The sequence below is a fragment of the Malaclemys terrapin genome, chromosome 21 (assembly GCF_027887155.1).
Source record: "Malaclemys terrapin pileata isolate rMalTer1 chromosome 21, rMalTer1.hap1, whole genome shotgun sequence".
Classification (NCBI taxonomy): Eukaryota; Metazoa; Chordata; order Testudines; family Emydidae; genus Malaclemys; species Malaclemys terrapin.
In genome coordinates this window covers 16702140-16725055 of record NC_071525.1, presented here as the reverse complement: position 1 = coordinate 16725055, position 22916 = coordinate 16702140, and the positions used below count along the sequence as shown (strand labels likewise).

Here is a 22916-nt window from a genome sequence, read left to right as displayed (position 1 = left end):
CACTTTAGGCACCCAGCTTCCCTTGAAACCAGTGATGTTGCCTGAGTCTGCAGAGAGCCTGAGCCAATTGCTCTGAAATCAATGGAAGTTACGTGCTTAAATACCTGTGAATTTCTAGGCTTCAGTTTCCCCATCTGTAGAATGGGGGTAATAGCACGGCCCTATCCCGAGATGTGGTGGGAGGATAAAGACATTAATGAAGCCTGAAGCACTTTGAGCTCTACTAATGAAAAGCACTGTGTAAGAGCTAGAGATCATTTATTGTGCTGGCTTTAATGGCGCTGGGCTAAGTCACGGTAGATGGGAGCTGATCCCCACGGCCTTATTTTTACAAGTAATGGTAACTTGCAGCTTGGTCTGGAGTCGTCTGAGCGGCTGATTCTCCTCCGGCTATGGCAGCGTGCAGCTGATCTTTATGATGGTTTTGTAATACTCATGGGAGGCTGGCTTCAACTCACTCACCAGCTTCTCGAGCTCCTGAATCTTCGCCTCCAGTTGGTCTCTCTCTACAGCGCCCAGGATCGCGCTGAGAATCAAGTCGACACCCACGCCCAGTAACGCGCCAGCCATGAGGCCTATCACAGAGGCACTGATCCTGGCCAAGATGGTGCTCATTTGGCTCAGGACTCTGCTCACCACCGGCGACGCCAGGTTGTAGAAGATCCTTATGGCCACGATCCCACCAAGGAAGCTCACCCCCTTGGCCACATTGCGCAGAATCTGCATCTTCTTGGCATCAGGCTCCTGGAAATCGTGAAGCTTTCGGTAGAGATCTGGCTCCAGTTCGCTCTTCAACCTTGCATCGATGGCCTGCAGCGTGTCTTGGATGGACTGTATGGCTGCGAGGAGTACGTCGCAGTTCTCCCGGACGGTGCCGTTCTTGTTCATCTTAATGGGGTGCAACTTGAACTGACAGTGTGTGTTTAAGGCTTTAATCAGCTCATTGGTGGCATCAAAATTGAGCTCTATGCAGTTGATCAGGTCCTGGTGTAACCGCACCACCTTTTCCCGCCTCGCTGGGTTGCCAGGGTACAGGATATCGCTCAAGGCCATTCTTGAGAGAGCTGCCAGGAGAGGAAGAGGAAGGAGGCGTTAGCCAGCGCTCCCCACTGCACCCCCCTCCCCCCCGCAAATCACAGACTTGGCCAGTGCAGAGTCTCACCTTCCATTAAAACAAAAAAGTCTCCCGGGCTCCGATCCCCAAAGGTCTTTAGGTGCCTAATTCCCGTCAGTCCGTGGGAGTTCTGCGCCTAAACACCTTGGAGGTTCTAGGGCGGAAGGACTCGGCCAGTGGGTCCCGCACCCCCGAAAGCGTCACACCCCCAAACCACGTGGTCTTCTCCCCCCACGTTACCTCCCCACATTCCCCCGATCTCTGTCCCAGCATCCACCCCCTGCACCCCAACACCTTCCAGCACCCCGAATCCATCCACCCAGGAGCGCGGCAGCATCCCCCATCTACCCGGCCACCTCCTGCCCCAGCCGCGGAGCTGCCCAGTTCCCTGCAGTTGCATGACTTGCTCCCTCCCCTCTGCTGCCCGGGGGGCCCAGCTGTGGGGCAGAAGCTGCCGTTTCTGGCTGTCTGCAAATTAGCCCATGAAGTAATTTGCTCAAAACGCCAGGCCTGGAGCTGGTCGCAGCTGGGCAGCTTTGTTCTGGCTTCAAGGGGCACCTGGGGATAGTTTCATTTTTCGCCTCCTCCCCAGAGCTGGGCGCAGTCTCCAGTCAGGGTCTCCCGCTATCCGGAGGGGATCCCATCTCCCGGCTCCCACTCGCTATTCACCCGTTTCCCCAGCCCAGGGTCGCGCTCACCCGCTTGGCCACAGCATCCCCTGGGGGGCTCACGGGCAGCTGGTTCCACAGGACACCTGGGTCCTTCCCAGAGCTGCAGCTCGCCAGAGCCCCCCTTTGGAAAGCAGAACTCCCCTCCCCATCGGTTACAGACAGGGCAGCTCCCCCCTCTCACAGCGACCCCCCCCCCCCCCCAGTCTGTGGGTGACCGATGTTCTTTGTCCCTAGACATGGCACCTTGCCAGGGGCTGCATGAATCCCCCGTTGTTGGAGGAGCCCAGTTCGCCAAGCGATCCGGGGGCTCTCACTGCACGACCCCTGCTCCGATTCGTGCCTCCGCCGATGGGGCGAGTTACCTGCTCGCTGGGCGCGGGGAAGCCGAGGGGCCGTTCGCCTGGGCGGAGGTCAGCTCGGGTCCGCGGGCAGCAGCCTGGGCTCTCCGGACAGGATCCCTTTGCTGTGACGCTCCCCGCACGCCGGAGCGGGGACTCTCGCCTTTATAGGAGGCTGGTCCTTGCTGTCACTTCCCCAGTCAGCCGCCGAGATCCCATTGGCAGACTCGGAGCCCAGCTGTGGTCAGGAGCGCGGTGCCAGTGGATGTCACATGGGCCTTCAAGTGGCTGCTTCGTGCCTGCGGCTTCCAGTTCCCCGCGTGGTTTCCAGGAACTCGAGTCTGGCTGGTTTCCAAGCCCCGGTTTGCGCCTCAGTCAGGAGGGGCAGAAAGATCCAGGATCGAATCAATCCATGAGCCAGCGAGCCCGGCTTGTGCCAACTTCCCCTTTCTCCCCTAACGGGAGCTTTATAAGGAGAGGCGGAGAGCCGGTGTCGTCCGCTCCTTCGGGCGCCGGAGCTACAGGTGAGAGCCCCCGTCCCCTTCCCCTCCCCCTCCGCCCCCCAGTCCGAGCTGGCGGCGGAGAGCCGGGACCCACCCCCCCCAGTCTGAGCTGTTGGAGTGAGCATGCTCAGTACCCCCCAAAGTAGCAAAACGGGAGCGAGAGCTGTTTGTGCCGCTACAAGTTTCCGAAATAATCTTCTTCAGCGGGCACAGATCACTTCCACCCGGCGTCATCACTGATCCACACCCACGCATCCAGCTGCTGCCCCAGTCTTGGGGATCCTGGGGACCCTCTCCGGGTGCAGCCCTGCCGAGAGCTGGAACCCCCAGCCAGCCGCCGGCCCCCTGGGTGCAATGCAGCCCTTGAGGGTATGTCTGCACTGCAACTAAACCCCTGTGGCTGGCCTGCCGGGCTGCAGACTAGCAGTGTAGACGTGCAGGCTTGGACTGGAGCCCAGGTGGTGGGACTGTGCCTGGGGGGACAGTCCCAGAGGCCGAGCTCCAGTCTGAACACAGATATCTACATGGCAATTTTTAGCCCTCCAGCCTGAGTCAGACCAGATGCCGCTGTTCCACGGGGCTTTTAGTCCAGTGTCGACTTACCAGAGACTCCCCTGTCACTTCGACACACCCTGTCCCCAGGCTCCACCCCAATGGCGCGCTGCGTCCGGTTCGCAGTGTCGCTCTCTTGGGGCCTGCAGCAGCTACGAAGTGGGTAACGGACTGACGTGCTTTGCACGCCCCATCTAGCACAGCAGTGCCCCTGTACCTCACCACTGCCGCAGGGACAGTTCCTGCCTGACAGCTGTTAGTTAGAGAGGGGGTCATGCCCTGGAGCATGAGAGTGTTTAATCTTATCAAACTTAACAAAAAAGAAATTCTTTTCTAATGTCATTCTGGCTCTCCTCATTAGCCATATAAACGTCAGATCCCTTTCTGGGTCTTTCAGGGCTCTCTGCATCAGCAAGATCATGAGGCAGTGAGTTCCACAGGCAATTCCCAGGGTTGTTGTGAAACAGCATTCCCTCTACTCCATTTCATAGGGGCTCCCTGTCGTTTCCATTGCACATCCCCTTGGCCTTGCGCTGGGGATCCTGGAGGGGAAACTCTTTAAGCCCCTCACCTGTGCTCTCTGCTTTGTTTCCCAGCCTCGTGATGCTGTCCCTGTTCTCCGGCACAGAGAGCGAAAGAGAGAGGCTCGTGCGCGCCAGCCAGTCCCTGCTCGACTCCCTGGAAGGATGCATCTCAGGCACCCACGCTCTGCTCCGCATCCTCAACCAGCACCTTGACACCAGCGTGTCCCTGGAACCAGTGGGGGGCAGCGTCGGCGTGGGGGAGAACCTGGAGCGCCTGCTGCGGGCGGCGTGGGAGATGCACGCCGCAGCAGAGCAGACGGACAGACACGTGCGGAAGAACACCAGCCGGGACCTGTACGCCCGCATGGCCTCGCCCCACACCTCACTGCAGGAGAAGGGGGCCATCGTCCGGGACTTCCACCAGGCCACCATGGGGATCTTCGGCAGCGTGGGTGGCCCCATGGTGGCCGTGCTACTGCAAAACGCCGGCCTCCCGGAGCGGCTGGAGGTGGCTCTGCGGGAGTTGGAGGCCTCCCCGGTCCTGCACCTGCCGATGGACGCCCTGCGCCAGAGCAGCGAGGAGATCGCCAGGGCTGTGTCCGCTTGTGCCACCCCTGGGGGCCCAACTGTGGAAACGGCTGCAGAGCCCCCCGAGAATGGCCCCTTCTCTGGGACCGGCGTGGTGCAGAGTCTGGGCAAATACCTGCCCGATGTCCTCACGGGGCGTCGTGCTAGGAACGCCCTGGCAGCGGCCGCTGGGCACCTGGAGGAGGCGCTTCGGGCACTGGCACCGGCCTGCAAGTCTTTCCAGTTGGCAGCTGCCGCGGCTGAGGTCTACATGGCCCTGATCACGGAGCAGCAGCCGGGAACGGGAGAGGGGCCGGGCCAGAATCCTGCCGGCATTGCCCATTGACCCACGCAGGCAGAGCCGTGACAGCGCCCCCTCACCACAGCTCACGCACGGGCAGGCTTTGCCCCGGGCTCTGCGCTGGTCAACGAGCCCGGCAGAGCCCAGCATGTGGGGCTGGCAGCCGGGAACTGCAGCTAATAAAGGGAACTGAGCAAAACCCCAGGCCTGAGTCTTACTGGTTTGTCCCGGCTGGCGTGCTGGCCCAAGGGCCTTAGAACGAGACTCTCCGCCCGGCCCCTGGGGTAAATCAGGAGTAACTTGGGGAGAGGGGGGGAGCAATGGGGCTAATTCCCCTCTCTGATGTAAATCAGGAGTAACTCCATTGATGTCAAAGGGCCAATTCCCTTTCACTCTAGTGTAAATCAGGAGTAACCCGGGGGTGGGGGGGGTCAATAACCTGAACCACAAATGAACTGGTTACGGTTATTTTTCCTGCAATTTTTGCTGTCTGGGGGCATTTGCTGAAAAAACAAAATAATAAAAAAATTCATTTTCAAAACCCCTTTCTGGTAAAAATAAAAACCCAGGTGGTGGTTTGGGTTGAAAGTTTGTGGTTTCGGTTTTTTAAAAACTTCCTTTAAAAAAAAAAAAAAAAAAGAATTGAAAACCTGATTTTTCTTTGTTACTTCAAAACTGACACTTTGGTCCCAGCTTTGGTTCCAGGGTTTTCCCGGGTTTTGCAAACTGCCTCATTTCATGTGCAAACAGGGAGCCCAGATCCCCCGAGATCAGGGGCTTTGTCTGGGACCCCCCAGACCGGGCAGGACGTGGGGTGGCCAGGGGTGGGTGTGAGTCAGAGCTCATTCCCCAGTGGGGGCTCCCAGCCCCTGGGGGGACGGGGGTCAGGTCTGGGCGTTGACCCGGCCCGTGGTACTTCAGGCTGGGCTGGGCCAGAACCCACCCGCCCACAGGGCCCCCAGGGTGGAGCAGGGGGCTCCGGAGTCACACTGCAGTGGAACCAGCAGCAGGGAACAGATGCTGGGGTCAGGGAGCCACAGGTCTGGTGCTCTGGGACAGTCGCTGGGGGGCTGTACAGGGGCCAGCCCCCCTTAGGGTCTCACTCTGTCGCCAGGGGAAGCCACTTGGCTTCACCACCTCCTGGGACCCTACCTCGGTGCTTGCAGCCCCCTCCCTGCAGCGATTCCACCTGAGATGGACTTCTAAGGGAGACGTGTACCCCCAAAGGGGGCACTGCCCCCAGCATCTGCTGGGGCTCCCAGCCGGTGGGGGAAGGGCAGGCGGGTTTGTTAGGTGGCTGCACCCAGCATGGCCTGTCCTCAGTCAACCAGAGAACCGGAAGCTACAGCCTGGTCCATGGGCAGCTCCGGGCCCCAGCCAAGTATGTCCGACCTTGGCTCCCGCTCTTCTAGTTGACTTCCTGCAAGGGGTGGGGGGGGGTCACCCTGGGTGTTAGTTGCTAGATCGGCAATGTCCCGGCAGGTTGGCTTTGCCATTGTCTTCATGGACTCGCCAGCGACACAGGCCCCAAATCAAGACAGGCAGGATCAGCCGCCCCTGGGTGGTAGCTTGCCCGAGAGAAAACAGCCCCTTCCAGCCCCTAGGGGCCAACGTGGCACATAGGGGAAACTGAGGCACAGACAGTCTTCATACAAAATAGTGCAAACACTTCCCACTGCGCTACTCTGTGCAGGTGCAACCTGAGACTCACAGGAAACGCATGTGAGCAGAGCTCCCACGACTGCCCGCTGGCATGGACATAGCCACGGGACTGAGTAACTCCCCCGCCCCCATGTATCTTGGGTGTGGAGCAACATGCACACACACACACACACACAGAGCAGGGCTCGTCCCCTCCAGCAGACACACATGCACACACACACACACACAGCACCTCTATGTCCAAGGGGTTGCTATATGCATCAGATAAGCCTCCCTCCCAAAGATTCCCTCATGTGACTGGGGTATATGCCCCAGCCTGCTGGGTGAAGTGGTGTCTAATGGTTAGAGCAGTGGGGCTGGGAACCAGGACACCTGGGTTCTGTCCCGGCTCTGGGAGGGGAATGGGGTCTAGTGGTTAGAGTAGGGGACTGTGTTCCAGGACTCACTGCAGCCGGAGGGTTTTGGGCAGTTCTGCCAGGGTCATTACACGTTTGCGGGCCCATCTTCCAGTCCCTGCCCGGCCCACTCGCCCTATCGGGTGGCAATGAGGAGGCACCGGGCACCTGACAGTTGAGGAGAGTAGAGGGGAGGAGATCTGAGGCCCAGGATCAGGACCCAAACCCATGTGTCCACCTCTGGCTTGTTGGCTCTGGGCCATGGCCCAACCCCTCACCCACGTTCCCTGCCATTCCCCTGCGCTGGACCCACAGCTTGAAGTCTTGGGATTCCCCAGCCTGGCCCCAGGTGCTCCGTACACTGGCTGGAGTCACCCTGGGGTAAATCACGAGTAATGCCATGGGGACCAATTCCCCTCTCCCTCACCTGGGGGTAAATCATTTCTGTAGTTCTTCTCAGAACCCTCCCCAATTATCCAATGTCCTGTTTGACGTGTGGCTCCCCGCCAGAGCTGTGCGCAGTCTCCAGTCAGGGTCTCCCCCATGCTGTATCCCGAGGGGACCCCACCTCCCAGCTCCTACTCTCTAATCCCCTGCTTCTCCAGCCCAGGGCCGTGCTCCTCCTCTCACCCAGGGAGCTCTGTCCCAGTCGGTTCCACCAGGATCTCTGTGTCCTTCCCGCATTTCTGCTTTCCAAGGTACAGCCCCCCCATCATGTAACTCCTACCAATATCAGTTGTGTCCCTCTCTTAGCCAGTGCACTGGGCGCTCGTGGTGGGTTGATTCTCCTTCAAAATCTTGTGATTTGTCCCAAGTCACAAGAGGAGTTGGTGGTAGATTCGAACCCAGATCTCCTGGATCTCTGAACACAAGGCTGGCCGTTATCAAAGAATCTGTAGCAAATTAGGGATGTTAGCGACTTACGTTCATGGGCAGTGCTATGGCCGGTGGGAGATGCCACCCCTTAGACTGCACAATCATTGGGAGACGCCAACTCTCAGAGTGCTCTGCCGTTGGGTAGAGCGTTTGGCCATTGGGGGAGACGCCACAGCTCTCTGACGCTCCTTTCACCAACCGTGGGTGCCAAGAAGAGTTGATTTGGCACCAACCATTGGGGATCTGCCAAGCGACACGTCTAAGCCTCGCTACTGTACCCGATGTGACCCCCACGCTACGGGAATGACGCTGGGAGAAATGAGGACAACCCACCAATAGCAGGTAGTTAGGCAGGGGAAGGAAAGACAGTTTCTACAGCCCAGAAACCCTGATCCCCGGCTGGGAGGGGGTTAAATGCCAGAGGACGTTGGGAGAAGGACGAGGAGGGGAAGGATCGGTCTGGATGTGCCATTAACGTGGGCGGAGATTGGGGGAGAGCCTGGGGGCCATGGCCCCCCAAATTGGATACGACCCACAGGCGACGTGTGGAGAGGCACCTAGATTTCTCCCTGGCAGTTGATCCTGCTCCCTCCCCCCAGAGGAACGTTGGGGGTGAAGTGGGGAGGTGACGCCAGGAGCTCTGTCCCTGCTGGTCAGTTCCCCCCTGGGCTGGGTACAGGGAGGGCAGCAGAGCAGTGACCCGCGGCAGAGCTCCACTTTGTATGGACCCATCTTCTGTTGTGGAGGGAGAGAAGCTTTCGCGCGGCTGTTGGATGGACACCAGGCTAAACAACTCCAAATGCCGGTCCCTCACCTGTGCTGCCATGCACAAATTAAGGTCTGCCAGGGTTTGGTTTGCTGACTGACAGCCAGGCCCGCTTCCTGACTATCTCCCATTTCTGGGAAAGGGACAGCTCAGACCTTTACTTTCGGTTTCCATCAGAGTCAGATGGAAATGCAGGCTCCAAACTGGCTCTTGGGACTGTCACAAGCTCCCTGTCAATCAGACGGGGCTGTCTGAGCGATTTAAGATTCTCCATTGCTTGCACTTGCAAACGCAGGCCTTGCTACACTAGAGTTTTGTCGACAAAAATATTATCCACGACCAAAAAGCATTATAACAACATTGGTAGTGTATGTTCACACTACGCTCTGTGTGCTGACAGAGCTAGGGCCAGATTAACTTTTCGTGGGCCCGGTGCCAAACGTATTGTGGTTGTGATGGGCCCTTTCCAAGTGTGGGCCCGGCGTGACAGCACCACTGATGCCACAGAAAATGTGATATTGCCGGGATGGGGATGAAAACATTTATTCAAAAACAAAATAAGGTATTTGAAGCCACACTGAGACCTCCACTCACCCCAGAGAGAACAAACTGAGCTAACATCAATGTACCCAGAATACCATCCCAGCTGAAGTGGTTGGAATGGACCAAAAAGAAACCCCAAGCAAGGAAATGGTCTGGTGCCGAAACCCCGAACTCTCTGCCCCCACCCCCTGCCTGGTGCACAAAGAGAAACATGGGAAATTGGTCCCTTCCAATCTGTCTCCTGCTTTGGAAGACCTGAGGAGATCAGGCACTGGGCTGATTCTCAGCCATAGAATCATAGAATCGTAGGACTGGAGGGACCTTGAGAGGTCACCTAGTCCAGTGCCCTGCACTCATGGCAGGACTAAGTATTATCTAGACCATTCCTGGCAGGGGTTTGTTTAACCTTGAAAACCTCCAATAATGGAAATTCCACAGCATTCCTGGGCAATTTATTCCAGTGATTAATCACCCTGACAGGAAGGTTTTCCTAAGGTTCACTCTAAACCGTCTTTGCTGCAATTTAAGCCCATTGCTTCTTGTCCTAACCTCAGAGGTTAAGAAGAACAATTTTTCTCCCTCCTCCTTGTAACAACCTTTTATGTACTTGAAAACTATTATCATATCCCCTCTCAATCTTCTCATCCCAGTGTTTTCAATCTTCCCTCATACGTCATATCTTCTAAACCTTTAATCATTTTTCTTGCTCTTCTCTGGACTTGCTCCAGTTTCTCCACATCTTTCCTGAAATGTGGGGCCCAGAACTGGACAAAATATCCAGTTGAGGCCTAATCAGCGTGGAGTAGAGCAGAAGAATTACTTCTCGTGTCTTGCTTACAACACTCCTGCTAACACATCCCAGAATGAGGTTTGCTTGTTTTCCAACACTGTTAACTCATCTGTTCCTTCCTACGTGGAGGACTTTCATAGAATCATAGAATATCAGGGTTGGAAGGGACCTCAGGAGGTCATCTAGTCCAACCCCCTGCTCAAAGCAGGACCAATTCCCAATTAAATCATCCCAGTCAGGGCTTTGTCAAGCCTGACCTTAAAAACCTCTAAGGAAGGAGATTCCACCACCTCCCTAGGTAACCCATTCCAGTGCTTCACCACCCTCCTAGTGAAAAAGTTTTTCCTAATATCCAACCTAAACCTCCCCCACTGCAACTTGAGACCATTACTCCTTGTTCTGTCATCTGGTACCACTGAGAACAGTCTAGATCCATCCTCTTTGGAACCCCCTTTCAGGTAGTTGAAAGCAGCTATCAAATCCCCCCTCATTCTTCTCTTCTGCAGACTAAACAATCCCAGTTCCCTCAGCCTCTCCTCATAACTCATGTGTTCCAGCCCCCAAATCATTTTTGTTGCCCTCTGCTGGACTCTTCCCAGTTTTTCCACATCCTTCTTGTAGTGTGGGCCCAAAACTGGACACAATACTTCAGGTGAGGCCTCACCAATGTCGAATAGAGGGTAATGATCACGTCCCTCGATCTGCTGGCAATGCCCTTAATTATACAGCCCAAAATGCCGTTAGCCTTCTTGGCAACAAGGGCACGCTGTTGACTCATATCCAGCTTCTCGTCCACTGTAACCTCTAGGTCCTTTTCTGCAGAACTGCAGCCTAGCCACTCAGTCCCTAGTCTGTAACAGTGAATGGGATTCTTCCGTCCTCCCGACCTGGTCCATGATTTTTCCAGGGACTGAGGTGAGGCTGACTGGCCTGTAGTTCCCCGGATCCTCCTTCTTCCCTTTTTTAAAGATGGGCACTACATTAGCCTTTTTCCAGTCATCCAGGACCTCCCCCGATCACCATGAGTTTTCAAAGACTTTGCATTGGTCTATATTGAATTTCATCATATTGACTTCAGACCATTTCTCCACTTTGTCCAGATCATTTTGAATTTTAATCCTATCCTCCAAAGCACTTGCAACCCTCCCAGCTGGGTATCCCGTAGAGAGCACACAAGCATTATACGTGGACTCGCGATGCCGTTATCGAAACCATTGCTGAAGATACTGAGCGCAGGGAACAGAACCACGTTGTGTCGTCATTTGCACCAGTGCAGAAAGGGTCTAGAATGCTGCTCTTCTGCCTCAGTCGAGTTGTCCACCCGCGTTGCACTGGGGTGAATGACTTTGCGATGTGCAGGCAATGGAGAATCTGTCATCCCTCAGACAGCCCCGTCTGATTGGCTGGGAGCCTGTGACTGTCTCAGGAGCCTGCATTTCCATCTGTCTCTGACAGAAACCGAAAGCAACAGGCTGAGCTGCCCCTTTCCCAGAAATGGGAGAAAGCCAGGAAGCCACCCTGGCTCTCAGTCAGCAAACAAAACCCTGGCAGAATTTAATACTTGCACAGAAACACAGCTGAGGGACTGGCATTTGGAGCTGTTTAGTCTGGCATCCAGCCAAGAGCCGCGCGAAAGCTTCTCTCCCTCCACAACAGAAGATGGGTCCATACAAAATATTCCCTCACTGTGATGAGGTCCCCGGGGTGCAACATGAAGTGTGGGGCTGCTGAGCCCCTATTTCCCACCAGCCTCGGCTGCCTCTCACACTGTGCTGCTGATGTCAAGCCACACACCTCTGATAGGCCCTGCACTTACACAGCCATCCACAGGCAGGGAAATACCCAACTGGGTTACATGAATGCTTCTCCCAGCCACTCATGAACCAACAATAGAGAGGTTCCAGCAACTCCCCCTTCCCACCCACCCCCCTGCAGCTTCCCAGCCTTGCACCTCACAATGGTAGCGTCTTGCCCTGGTCAGAAGCCTGGCAAGTGTGAGTTCATTACCCAGTTCACCACATCTACAAAGGAAAGTGGACGTGCCCCACCCTTTGTGACCTGAGCAGATTTTCCAAGCACTTCAACCAAAACACACTGGTTTAGGTAAAATATAGAAGAGATTTATTACCACACAAAGATAGATTTTGAATTATTATAATTGGCAGGTGCAGAGATCAGAGCTGGTTACTTAAGAAACAGTTTACACTGGACAAACTAAACAGGATTTGAATCGAGCAGTGTCTCACCCTGACAGATGGTACAAAGAGGTCACAGATCCTCAGTACGTAGGCTGGGACTCTCCTCCAGCTTGGGACCACCTCCCCCAGTTCAAAACCTTTGTCCACCAGACGTGTTTCCAGGTGTTGAGTAGTGGTGGGAGTGAGGCCAAGTGATGATGTCACTTCCCCTCTTTATAGTTTCTTCCAGCTTGCTGAAAAGATCTGTGCTGCACATGGGGGTCAGTCAGTCCCCATTGGTCAAGCAGTCTCCATTGCTTACGTGATCTCTCTGAGAAGTCTCCTCTGCACACACTCTCTGGGACAGTGGATTCTTTCCTTGGTGGGTGTTGATGAGCCATGAACTGCTATCTGGCTACTCCATTGTTGTACCCGAAAGGTTGGTTGTGGGGGTTCCCAACCTCACAGTATATTTCAGTAACACATCCAGCCATACTTCAGAACTTCCCATACAAGGCTAGCACATACCAGCCAACAGGATATTAATGTTCAACAGAGCAAGAGTTTTAAAAATGATACCTCACAAGGCAGACTGAGTACAAAACCGATCCTAATGATATGTCAGTGGTGAATAAGGGGGTTCCAGGGTACTGCTTTGAGGTACACTTGTCATTAACATAAATCCCCTTTGGCCCTCACTGTGTGTCTGTGCAACACCCAGCAAGGACCTTGATCTAAGTCAAGGTCTGTGCAAAGACTGCTTAGCCAACCCTCTGTCCCTCCAGCTCCAACGAAGGGTGGGGAATGGAGCTGGGTAGACCACCTGGCCCGGACTGGGGAAGCTTGAACAGCTGCTGCCTCATCAGGGTGGGGGTGGCTAAGAGCCCCAGGGGAAGGGAGCCGGGGGGAGCTGGAAAGAGGGAAGCTGCACTAGAGGAACGGCAGTGAGGGGAAGCAGAGAGACAGAGCTTGGCCCCTCTCTCCTGCCAGGGGACTGCACGAAGGGGACTTGTCTGGTGGAAAGGTGGTGGGAGCACAGCCTGTAAATAAAAGCACCAGGTGGACACTGCACCTAAAGGTCTCTGTGTGACATTCTCAGCCCAGCGGGACAGGAGCCAAGGGGGGTCCTGCAGGGACGCTGTTACACTAGCACAATGGGGTTGGGTCCCTGATCTCAGTCGGCGCTGCCCTGGTGCACATACTAGTAAAGTTGTTCTCGGGGAGGGTTTGGAAGCGTCTGGCTGTTAAACCCCAAACAGAGACTGAATTCTAACATTGCTCCTGTCAGATTTTTGTTTTATTCCCGAGCTGCAACTTGAGCTCCTGCTGCTGAGTTTAGACACTGACTCGCGTGTTGAGGCTGGGCTGAGGGTTGGCCGGGTGTCTGGGAATCACGGACACGGCTTAGACTGACCTGGGGCGTGCAGACTGGAGTGGGATTGTTTAGGGCTCTGATAGTGCTTGGTTCAAATGATGCTATGAACCAATTTGCTGCAACAGATTTGCTCTGTATTCTGCAATCAGGACCCAGCGTGCGTTCTGTCTCACTGCTCTGTACTCATTGCCCGTGCTTTATTATTCTGACTCTTGCAGACACACTTTTACACTTTCAGAAACTGATGTGACCTGGCACTTTGTGCATCTGATCTTCGAAAAACACAGATTAAGGGGCATCGGCTGCACCCCAGCAGGTTGAGTATTTCTACATTGGGAAGGGAGCAGATATTCAACTGGACACCAGGAATATCCAGAGTTGTCATAATTAATCATTGCAAAAATGTGGGAAGGGACGTTGAACCTCAGCTGCAGGGCTTCAACTGCTCTTAATGATAGTGGGGGGGGGGGGAAGGGGGGCAAGGCATACTATGGGGAGAGATTCTCCCACATCTGCTACTGTGAGGTTATTACATCTTCCTCTGGATCTCCAGTGCTGGCCTCTGTCAGAGACAGGAGACTGATGTAGGTGGTCCTCAGCTCTGACCCCATCTGGCAATGGCTACATTCCAGTGATGAATCTGGGGACCGGATGACTTTATTTGTTACACCTTCAGGGCCATGGTTTGGGATCTAACCTTCCTCCAGACTGCCAGTCCTGCCCAGTGCCTGGCTAACACATTGGCACTCATGGCACTTGGGCACCGATCTGTGTTACTGGAAGGTGTTAACAGCTCCCCCGTCTGCCCCCACCCTATGAGGCAGGAGGGGTAGCTAGCTCAATGGTTTGAGCATTGGCCTGCTAAACCCAGGGTTCAATCCTTGAGGGGGCCACTTAGGGATCTGGGGCAAAATCAGTACTTGGCCCTGCTAGTGAAGGCAGGGTGCTGGACTCAATGATCTTTCAAGGTCCCTTCCAGTTCTAGGAGATAGGTATATCTCCATATATTATTATTATTAGCTGCTCCTTTTTCTCTCATTGTATAAAATAGACAGTTATGAACCCACATCACAACTGCAGATTATACAAATGCATTCAAAGATTGAAGCCAAATTACTAAATAAAAACCTTGTGTGATTTTAGGGGTAGGCTTTTCTGGAGACCCCTTTTGATGAATTGTCTGAGGGATCCAACCCATGGGGGTGGCAGGCAGAGGTAGAATATAGTGAGAAAGGGGGTTTCCCTAATTTTGCTTTTGTTTTTTCACCTGGGAAAATGTGACAAATGAAAATGATGCTAGAGTTTCTGAGTGAGCCAAGGTGGGTGAGGGAATGTCTTTCATTGGACCAACTTCTGTTGGGGAGAGAGACAAGCGTTGGAGCCGCTGTTTGAAGAATGGTAAGCAGCTCCACGGGGTGTTCCCTCGCCTGTGTTTCCTGGCAAGAGAAGGGCTGCCAGAGTTTTGTTTGCTGACTGAGAGCCAGCCCCGCTTCCCGGCTTCCCGGCTTCCTGGCTTTCTCCCATTTCCGGGAAAGGGGCAGCTCAGCCTGTTGCTTTCGGTTTCCATCAGAGTCAGATGAAAATGTCGGCTCCAAACTGACTCTTGGGACTGTCACAAGCTCCCTGTCAATCTGAGCGATTTAAGATTCTCCGTTGCTTGCACCTTGCAAACGCAGGCCTTGTCTACAGTGCATTTTGTTGACAAAAATATTATCGACAACCAAAAAGCATTATAACAACATCGGCAGTGCATGTTCGCACTACGCTTTATGTGCTGACAGAGTGCATCCACACTTGGTGCTTTAGCATCAACAGTGAGAGCAGTGCACTGTGGGTAGCTATCCCCAGGTCTAGGCTGGATATTAGGAAACACTATTTCACTAGGAGGGTGGTGAAGCACTGGAATGGGTTCCCTAGGGAGGTGGTGGAATCTCCTTCCTTAGAGGTTTTTAAGGTCAGGCTTGACAAAGCCCTGACTGGGATGATTTAGTTGGGGATTGGTCCTGCTTTGAGCAGGGGGTTGGACTAGATGACCTCCTGAGGTCTCTTCCAATGCTAATATTCTATATTTCTATGATTAAAATACCAATAGGCCGGCCCCAGCCTCTCCAAGCTGAGAGAGGCCGTCATGGTCACCAAATGATGATCCGAGAATGGGCCCGGCTGAATGCTGGAGGTGTTGGCCCGTGACAGATGAAAGCATGGTAAATAAATTGGGTCCAACCGGGAGTGGTTCGACCAATTGTCCTCCCCCCAGACATAGGTAAAGGTGCTATCATCGTCTGGGTGGGGGTCACACCAGGGAAGGATGGTCCACGATCTCTCCAAGTTTCAGAGTAACAGCCGTGTTAGTCTGTATCCGCAAAAAGAAGAACAGGAGTACTTGTGGCACCTTAGAGACTAACAAATTTATTAGAGCATAAGCTTTCGTGGACTACAGCCCACTTCTTCGGATGCATATAGAATGGAACATATAATGAGGAGATATACCCTGTTTCCCCGAAAATAAGACATCCTCCGAAAATAAGGCCTACTTACAGTTTTGCCTCTCGTTGTAATATAAGGCATCCCCCCGATAATAAGACCTCCCCGATAATAAGGCATCCACCGATAATAAGGCATTTTTCATTTCTGAAAAATAAGACATCCCCTGAAAATAAGACCTAGCGCATCTTTGGGAGCAAAAATTAATATAAGACACTGTCTTATTTTCGGGGAAACAGGGTATATACACACATACAGAGAGCATAAACAGGTGGGAGTTGTCTTACCAACTCTGAGAGGCCAATTAATTAAGAGAAAAAAAAACTTTTGAAGTGATAATCAAGCTAGCCGAGTACAGACAGTGTGATAAGAAGTGTGAGAGTACTTACAAGGGGAGATAGAGTCAACGTTTGTAATGGCTCAGCCATTCCCAGTCCTTATTCAAACCGGAGTTGATTGTGTCTAGTTTGCATATCAATTCTAGCTCTGCAGTCTCTCTTTGGAGTCTGTTTTTGAAGTTTTTCTGTTGTAATATAGCCACCCGCAGGTCTGTCACTGAATGACCAGACAGGTTAAAGTCACCTCCTACAAGACAGGCCCAACAAAGAAAATAACAGAACACCACTAGCTGTCACCTTCAGCCCCCAACTAAAACCTCTCCAGCGCATCATCAGAGATCTACAACCTATCCTGAAAGATGATCCTTTACTCTCACAGATCTTGGGAGACAGACCTGTCCTCGCTTACAGACAACCCCCCAACCTAAAGCAAATACTCACCAGCAACCACACATCACTGAACAAAACCACTAACCCAGGAACCTATCCTTGTAACAAACCCCGATGCCAACTCTGTCCACATATCTATTCAAGTGACATCATCATAGGACCTAATCACATCAGCCATACCATCAGGGGCTCGTTCACCTGCACATCTACCAATGTGATATATGCCATCATGTGCCAGCAATGCCCCTCTGCCATGTACATTGGCCAAACCGGACAGTCTCTACGCAAAAGAATTAATGGACACAAATCTGACATCAGGAATCAAAATACTCAAAAACCAGTGGGAGAACACTTTAACCTGTCTGGTCATTCAGTGACAGACCTGCGGGTGGCTATATTACAACAGAAAAACTTCAAAAACAGACTCCAAAGAGAGACTGCAGAGCTAGAATTGATATGCAAACTAGATACAATCAACTCCGGTTTGAATAAGGACTGGGAATGGCTGAGCCATTACAAACGTTGACTCTATCTCCCCTTGTAAGTACTCTATCTCCCCTTGTAAGTACTCTCACACTTCTTATCACACTGTCTGTACTCGGCTATCTTGATTATCACTTCAAAAGTTTTTTTTTTCTCTTAATTAATTGGCCTCTCAGAGTTGGTAAGACAACTCCCACCTGTTTATGCTCTCTGTATGTGTGTATATATATCTCCTCATTATATGTTCCATTCTATATGCATCCGAAGAAGTGGGCTGTAGTCCACGAAAGCTTATGCTCTAATAAATTTGTTAGTCTCTAAGGTGCCACAAGTACTCCTGTTCTTCTTTTTGTTGATCTCTCCAAGGACGCCCGCGGCAGCGTAGCAGCTCTTGACTCCTGAGCGGTCCCGGTCCTCAGGGGTGGTGTTGAAGTCCCCACCCAGGACCAGGCACTTGTGAGGATCCAGAGGGCCGAGGAAGGCCAACGCCGACTGATAAAAATGCACCCGTTCTGGGCCTGTGTTCGGGGCACAGACTCAACGCCAGCCCTTCTGCACAGGCCCGGACGTGCAGCAGATGACCCAGCATGACCTCGGCGACCCCCAGCACCTCAGGCCGTAGCTCGGGGGAGAACAGGGTGGCCACTCCAGCCGAATGGGCTCTGAGGTGGCTGAAACAGACTCTGTCCCCCCACTCCCGCCGCCAGCTAGCCTCGACGGCTGGGGCCGTGTGGGTCTCCTGCAGGAAGCTCACAGAATACCCCCCTCCCGAAGGAAGGAGAGCACCTGGCACCTGCAGAGACCCACCCTACAGCCCCAGGTATTTAATCTAGCAAAGATGGTAACTGTCATACAGAGGGCTGGGGTGGATCCTCATGGGCAGAGGAGTCAACGGCCCCCAGCGGGCCCCACAACAACCTGGTTTCGACCCCGAAGGTCAGCAGGGAGTTGCGGAACTTGTGGGTCCACTGGTAGCCATGATGTCCTGCCTCCTGGTCCCTGTGCCCTCCCCCAAAAGGGCCTTCATGGCCCAGAGACTGTGATGGAACTCCCCAGCCAGGGCGGGTGCAAGGATATTTCACCACCTAGGCGAAACTTCCACCTTGTGCCCCCCCCCCAGCCCAGACAGACAGAATGGATTTTGAAGATTTCCCTCAGTATTAGAACTGAAAGAAATATAGACCACTCACCTTAGTCTTTGCCCCATAATGTTAAAACTTGTTGCAAGAGAGAGATCTCTCTTTCTTGAACTCAAGTGGATTGTGTAAGGGGTAATTGGAAGCAGAGTTTATTTGTTCTGCCAACACAAGGGGACAGAATTCCTCAGAGCTCTGAATCTCAGGTCAGGCACAGGCGTGCGTGTCATTAAAATACCAGTTGCATCTCCCGGCAGCAGGAGGTAGTTAGACACCAATATATAGTCTTCAAATATTGTTCAAGTTCTTAGACATGTTGATGCTTCTCTTTGTCTTTCCCTCTATTTTATGCAGTTCATATATCTGAGAATCCCCCCTAGCAAGAAGCACGTCCAATCACAAATACACTTAGAGGAGCATGGCAAGATTTTAATCCCTATGTGCCAGGATTAGAGCTGTGCATACCGTTTCTTTCCGAGCAGCAGGACTAGACGTTTGTATGTCGCACAGCCAAAGGCCAATGAGCATTCTGCTGCTCAGTGCAGAGAGAGAAGGAAACATTTGAAGCAGCGGCATGAGAGGGTCCAGGACTCCAGTAAAAAGTCAGGAAATGCACCGGCATGTGCCCGTCCCATTCAGAGCTCAATTGGGCGCTGTCAAGGGCCCTCAGCAAAGAGCCTGTCATGACACATGCCATTTAGCTGAGCCCTGGGGGGATCCTTATCAGGCAGGATAACTAGGGTGATTCTGCAGCTGGGAACAGTGAAGATCCTGCCAATGTCCCTAAAGGCCAGGATGTGACCTCAGATTATCTCAGGACCACCAGTTTGGATAAGGTATCAGTGAAAACCCTGGAGAGGGGGATGTGCCTGGCCAGAGACTGGAAGTCCAGGTGGTTACTGCAACTCTCTAACCCCTCCCTCCCATTGTTTTCTAGATACATTGTACTTTCAACACTGAGGATGTTGTAGGTTATGGCCAAATCATTTATTGTCCTGGATATTATGCCATGCATTGCTGTGTGTGTGTCTGTGGGGTAGTGCAGACTCCACAACAGTTGCACAGCCTCCTCTACCTTCCCCTCCCCTCCACCAGCCTCTGTTGGGCACAATCCAAAGTGGATGCAGAGCATTGGGGGGAAACGGTTTCTGAAAAGCCAACTTTGCTGTTTATCCAAGAGTTCAGAGCAGGGCCAGCTCCAGGCACCAGGCAACCAAGCACATGCTTGGGGTGGCACCTGGTAAGGGGCGGCCAATCTTGGAGTGGTGGGGGAGGGGAGGGGCAGTGCAGCGCGGCGTGGCATTTCGCGGGGGGGCGGGGGCGCTCCGGCGGCGTGGCGCTCGGCGGGGGGGCGGCGCGGGCCGCGGTGCTCGGGAGGGGGGGTCCGGCGGCGCGGCATTCTGTGGGGGGGGTGCTCTGGCGGTGTGGCGCTCGGCGGGAGGGCAGTGCGGCGCGGCATTCCAGGGTGGGGGTGCTCCGGCGGCGCGGCGCTCGGCGGGTGGGCTCTGGAGGGGCGACGATCGGCGGGGGGGCAGCGGGGGCCACGGCGCTCGGGGGGGGTCCGGCGGTGCGGCGCAGCGCTCGGCGGGGGGGACGGCGCGGGGCGTGGCGCTCAGGGGGCGGTTCCGGCGGCGCGTTGCTTGGCGGGGGGTGGGCTCGGAGGGGTTCAAACATCGCTTGGATCAATGCTCTCCATCCTAGCTCAGGCTTTGGTTGGTTTCCTTCATTTCCCCCCAGTCCTGGTAGCTTATTCTGGGAAGTTTCTCAGGCAGCATGAATTCTCAATGGCCTTTCGAGGAGAACTGGGAGTGCAAACCTGCTAGGGCCTCCATAATAGCCAGGTCCCTACCAAATTCAGGGCTCACTTTGACTAATTAAAAAACCCATGTTTCCATCTGAAATGTCATGGTATTGTAACCATGGGGGTCCCAACCAAAATGGGAGAATAGGGGAGTTCAGATGGGGTTGTAGGGGGGGCCACAGCATTGCCACCCTCACTTGTGTGCTGCCTTCAGACCTGGGCTCCAAGGGCAGGAGCCAGCAACCTTTCTGAAGCTAGAGGAGGTTCCCAGATGTGCAGGTGGGTCCCTGCTGTTGGGAGCACCTCAGCTCCTACCATTTTCGGGGCATCCAGAAAAATGGACACCTGAGCCCCAGAAGGAACGGCAAGGGAAGCCCCGAGCCCCAGCTGCAGATGCCGGGCAGAAGCCCGAGCCCAGGCACCCAGAGCGCAGGCAGGAGTGAGGAGGGGCATGAAAGCTCTGAGCCCAGTGCCCCAGCACTGGCTGCAGCCACAGGAGGCCAGAAGCTCTGAGTCCGGGCATTGAGAGACAGGGGCGGCTCTAGCTTTTTTGCCGCCCCAAGCATGGCAGTCAGGCAGCCTTCGGCAGCACGCCCGCGGGAGGTCCCCGGGCCTGCGGATTCGGTGGCATGACGAATTACCGCCGAAGCCGCGGGACCAGCGGACCTCCTGCAGGCGTGCTGCCGAAGGCTGCCTGACTGCCGCCCTCTCAGGGACCAGCAGGGCGCCTCCCGTGGCTTGCTGCTCCAGGCACGCGCTTGGAGTGCTGGTGCCTGGAGCCGCCGCTGCCCAGAGACGTGACTGGAGCAGAAGCTGCCAAGGCCAAAGCCCTGAGCCCAACGCCGGGCTGATGCAGCGCACTCACTTCTGCATTGCCTCTGCAGGTGCATCTGATATCCCCACGGAGAGGAAGTCCTGTCCCCAGCCCGGCAGACAAACAGCTAGGAGGCCCCTACTGGGTTCTCTGGCTGGGGGATCCCAGCAGGACAGGGAGATCGGATTTCACGGGGCAGGGCTAATTCGATCTAGCCAAGAAAGGCACAACAAGAACCAACCGCTGTCAGCTGCAGCCAGAGCAATTCAAATAAGAGGCAAGGCACCCATTTTTGACAGCGAGGGAGACTAGCCACTGGAACAAATTCCCCAGGGGAGAGCTGGAGTCTCTGTTTCCTGGTGTCCTACCATCACAACTGGGTATCGTTCTGGAAGGGGCCTTTTAGTGAGTTACAAGCAATTGGGCTTAATAGGGTGCTGAGAGTGTGACATTTCATAGCCCGTGAAATAGAGGCCAGATTAAGAGATTGAATTGTTTCACAACCCATGCCTCTATGAAAACTCAGTGTGGGGTGAGAAACAGACTCTGCTGTTTTACTGGGTGGCCTGGTTGCTCTCCAGAATCAGTAATGAGCAAGTGGGGAGATCCAGGGTGCAGCTCAAACATCCAACTAGGCTGGCTGGGGGCAGGCCTCAGGCCTGCCAGGGAATGGTGAGTGTGGCAATGACTTCACAAAGGCCTCTGGCAGGAACTCAGCCTATTGGGCAAAGATGATGAGGTGGCTGTAACCTCACAGAGCTCCCTTGACAACAGCCAGGCAGGACAGGGATGCGGGGCAGGGGGATCCTTGGAGACCCTTGTAGCCTTGCTGCAGCAAGCCTCCATCTCGCGGTCTCTCCGTGAGGACCAAGAGACGGTTGGTGTGGAGATTCTGTGGGATTTTTTTCCATTTCTGTGTGGCTTTTTTGGAAAGAAATCGTCATCTGTGTAGAAGGTAAGAAAAAATATAGGCTCTATGTACGAGATAGGGGACTCTGTCCTAGCAGATTCTCAGGTTGTGGTAGAGAGGTTTGATATCTCTGTACTGGGCACTGGCGCAACCACTCCTGGAATATTGTGTCCATTTCTGGTGTCCACAATTTGAGACAGATGCTGATAAATCAGAGAGGGGTTCACAGAAGAGCCACAAGAATGATGAAAGGATTAGAAAACCTGCCCTGTGGTGACAGACTACAGGAGCTCAGTCTAAGAGAAGGTTAAGCGGTGAGCCCATGGGAACAAATATTTACTAATGGGCTCTTTACTTTACCAGATAAAGGTTATGAGCATACAATGGCTGGAAGTTGAAGCTAGACCAATACACACTGGAAATAAGGCGAGCATTTTTAACATCAGAGTTTGGAGCAATTCACTGAGGGTTGTGCTGGATTTTCCACAACTGGCCTATTTTAAAATCCAGATTGGGTGTTTTACTAAAAAATCTGCTCTAATTCCTATGGGAATTATTTTGAGGGACGTTCTATGGCCGATGTGAAACAGAAATTCAGACCAGTGTGGTTCCTTCTGGGCTTGGAATTTATGAATCTGAGACTTGCTGGGGGCATTTGGAATTTGTCCCTTTTTGCTTCCCTCTTCCTCCTTCCCTCTTGACTCTTCTCTTTTCTCTTCTTTCATTTCTTTCCTCTGCTCTTCTTCCTGGGGAGGGTGGGGCTGTGCTCCAGCTGTCATTGTAGGAGGCCTCACAAAGAGGTGGGGCTGGAATTGTGCACTGATGGTGATCTCCACCATAGTGATCTCCTGTGGTGACTAGTGCTTTTTCCCGTGTGTTGAGAATGCTCCGCCTCCAGACCTGAGAGTCTCCACACTGATCGGCCAAGTGTGGGGCTATTGCTGAGTTAATTGGGAGGAGACTCAGGCACTCTTGGCTGAGTGCAGTGAGGCCTAAGGCTCAATTCAGTGGCATTTCTTTGTCTGTCGCTAAGGCGATAATTTTTGAAGGCTACATCCAATTGATTCCAAAATTTCAGGGAATTTCTAGGTGGGAAGAAGCTTGTTGATTTTGGTGACAATTGGAAAATAACATCACCAGAAAAGCCTGATTTCCACCTGTGCCCCTTACCTTGGTGTTGTGAGCTGAAGGGCATTGTGACTTGAGAGTGAATTCAGCTAGTCAGTGCGAACTCTCCACAGATGATTTGCATGAGTCAGTAAATGAACCTGCAGGTTTCCGTGGAAGCGATGCCCAAGGCAGGCCTCAGGCTTAGGGTTGATGCTCAGGGTTAGTGGAGTGAGTGAGCGACAGGTGGCTGAGTTACCTCTGGGGCCACAGTGGCACTGCTCAGGTTCCTCTGCCTG

At 53.7% G+C, this 22916-nt stretch overlaps 1 protein-coding gene across 1 annotated transcript; it reads right to left on the bottom strand.

Annotated features, from left to right (window-relative positions):
• Nucleotides 1-241: 241 nt before the first annotated feature.
• Nucleotides 242-1053, bottom strand: LOC128827219 (single-pass membrane and coiled-coil domain-containing protein 3-like). Its single transcript, XM_054011034.1, has one exon. It carries the CDS (start codon nucleotides 1051-1053, stop codon nucleotides 391-393), a length of 663 nt encoding a protein of 220 aa, XP_053867009.1. The 3' UTR covers nucleotides 242-390.
• Between the last annotated feature and the right edge of the window lie 21863 nt (nucleotides 1054-22916).

What these genes read in the sequence shown, in the direction of transcription:
- LOC128827219 (XM_054011034.1), bottom strand. Translation starts at nt 1,053, where the DNA reads ATGGCCTTGAGCGATATCCTGTACCCTGGCAACCCAGCGAGGCGGGAA.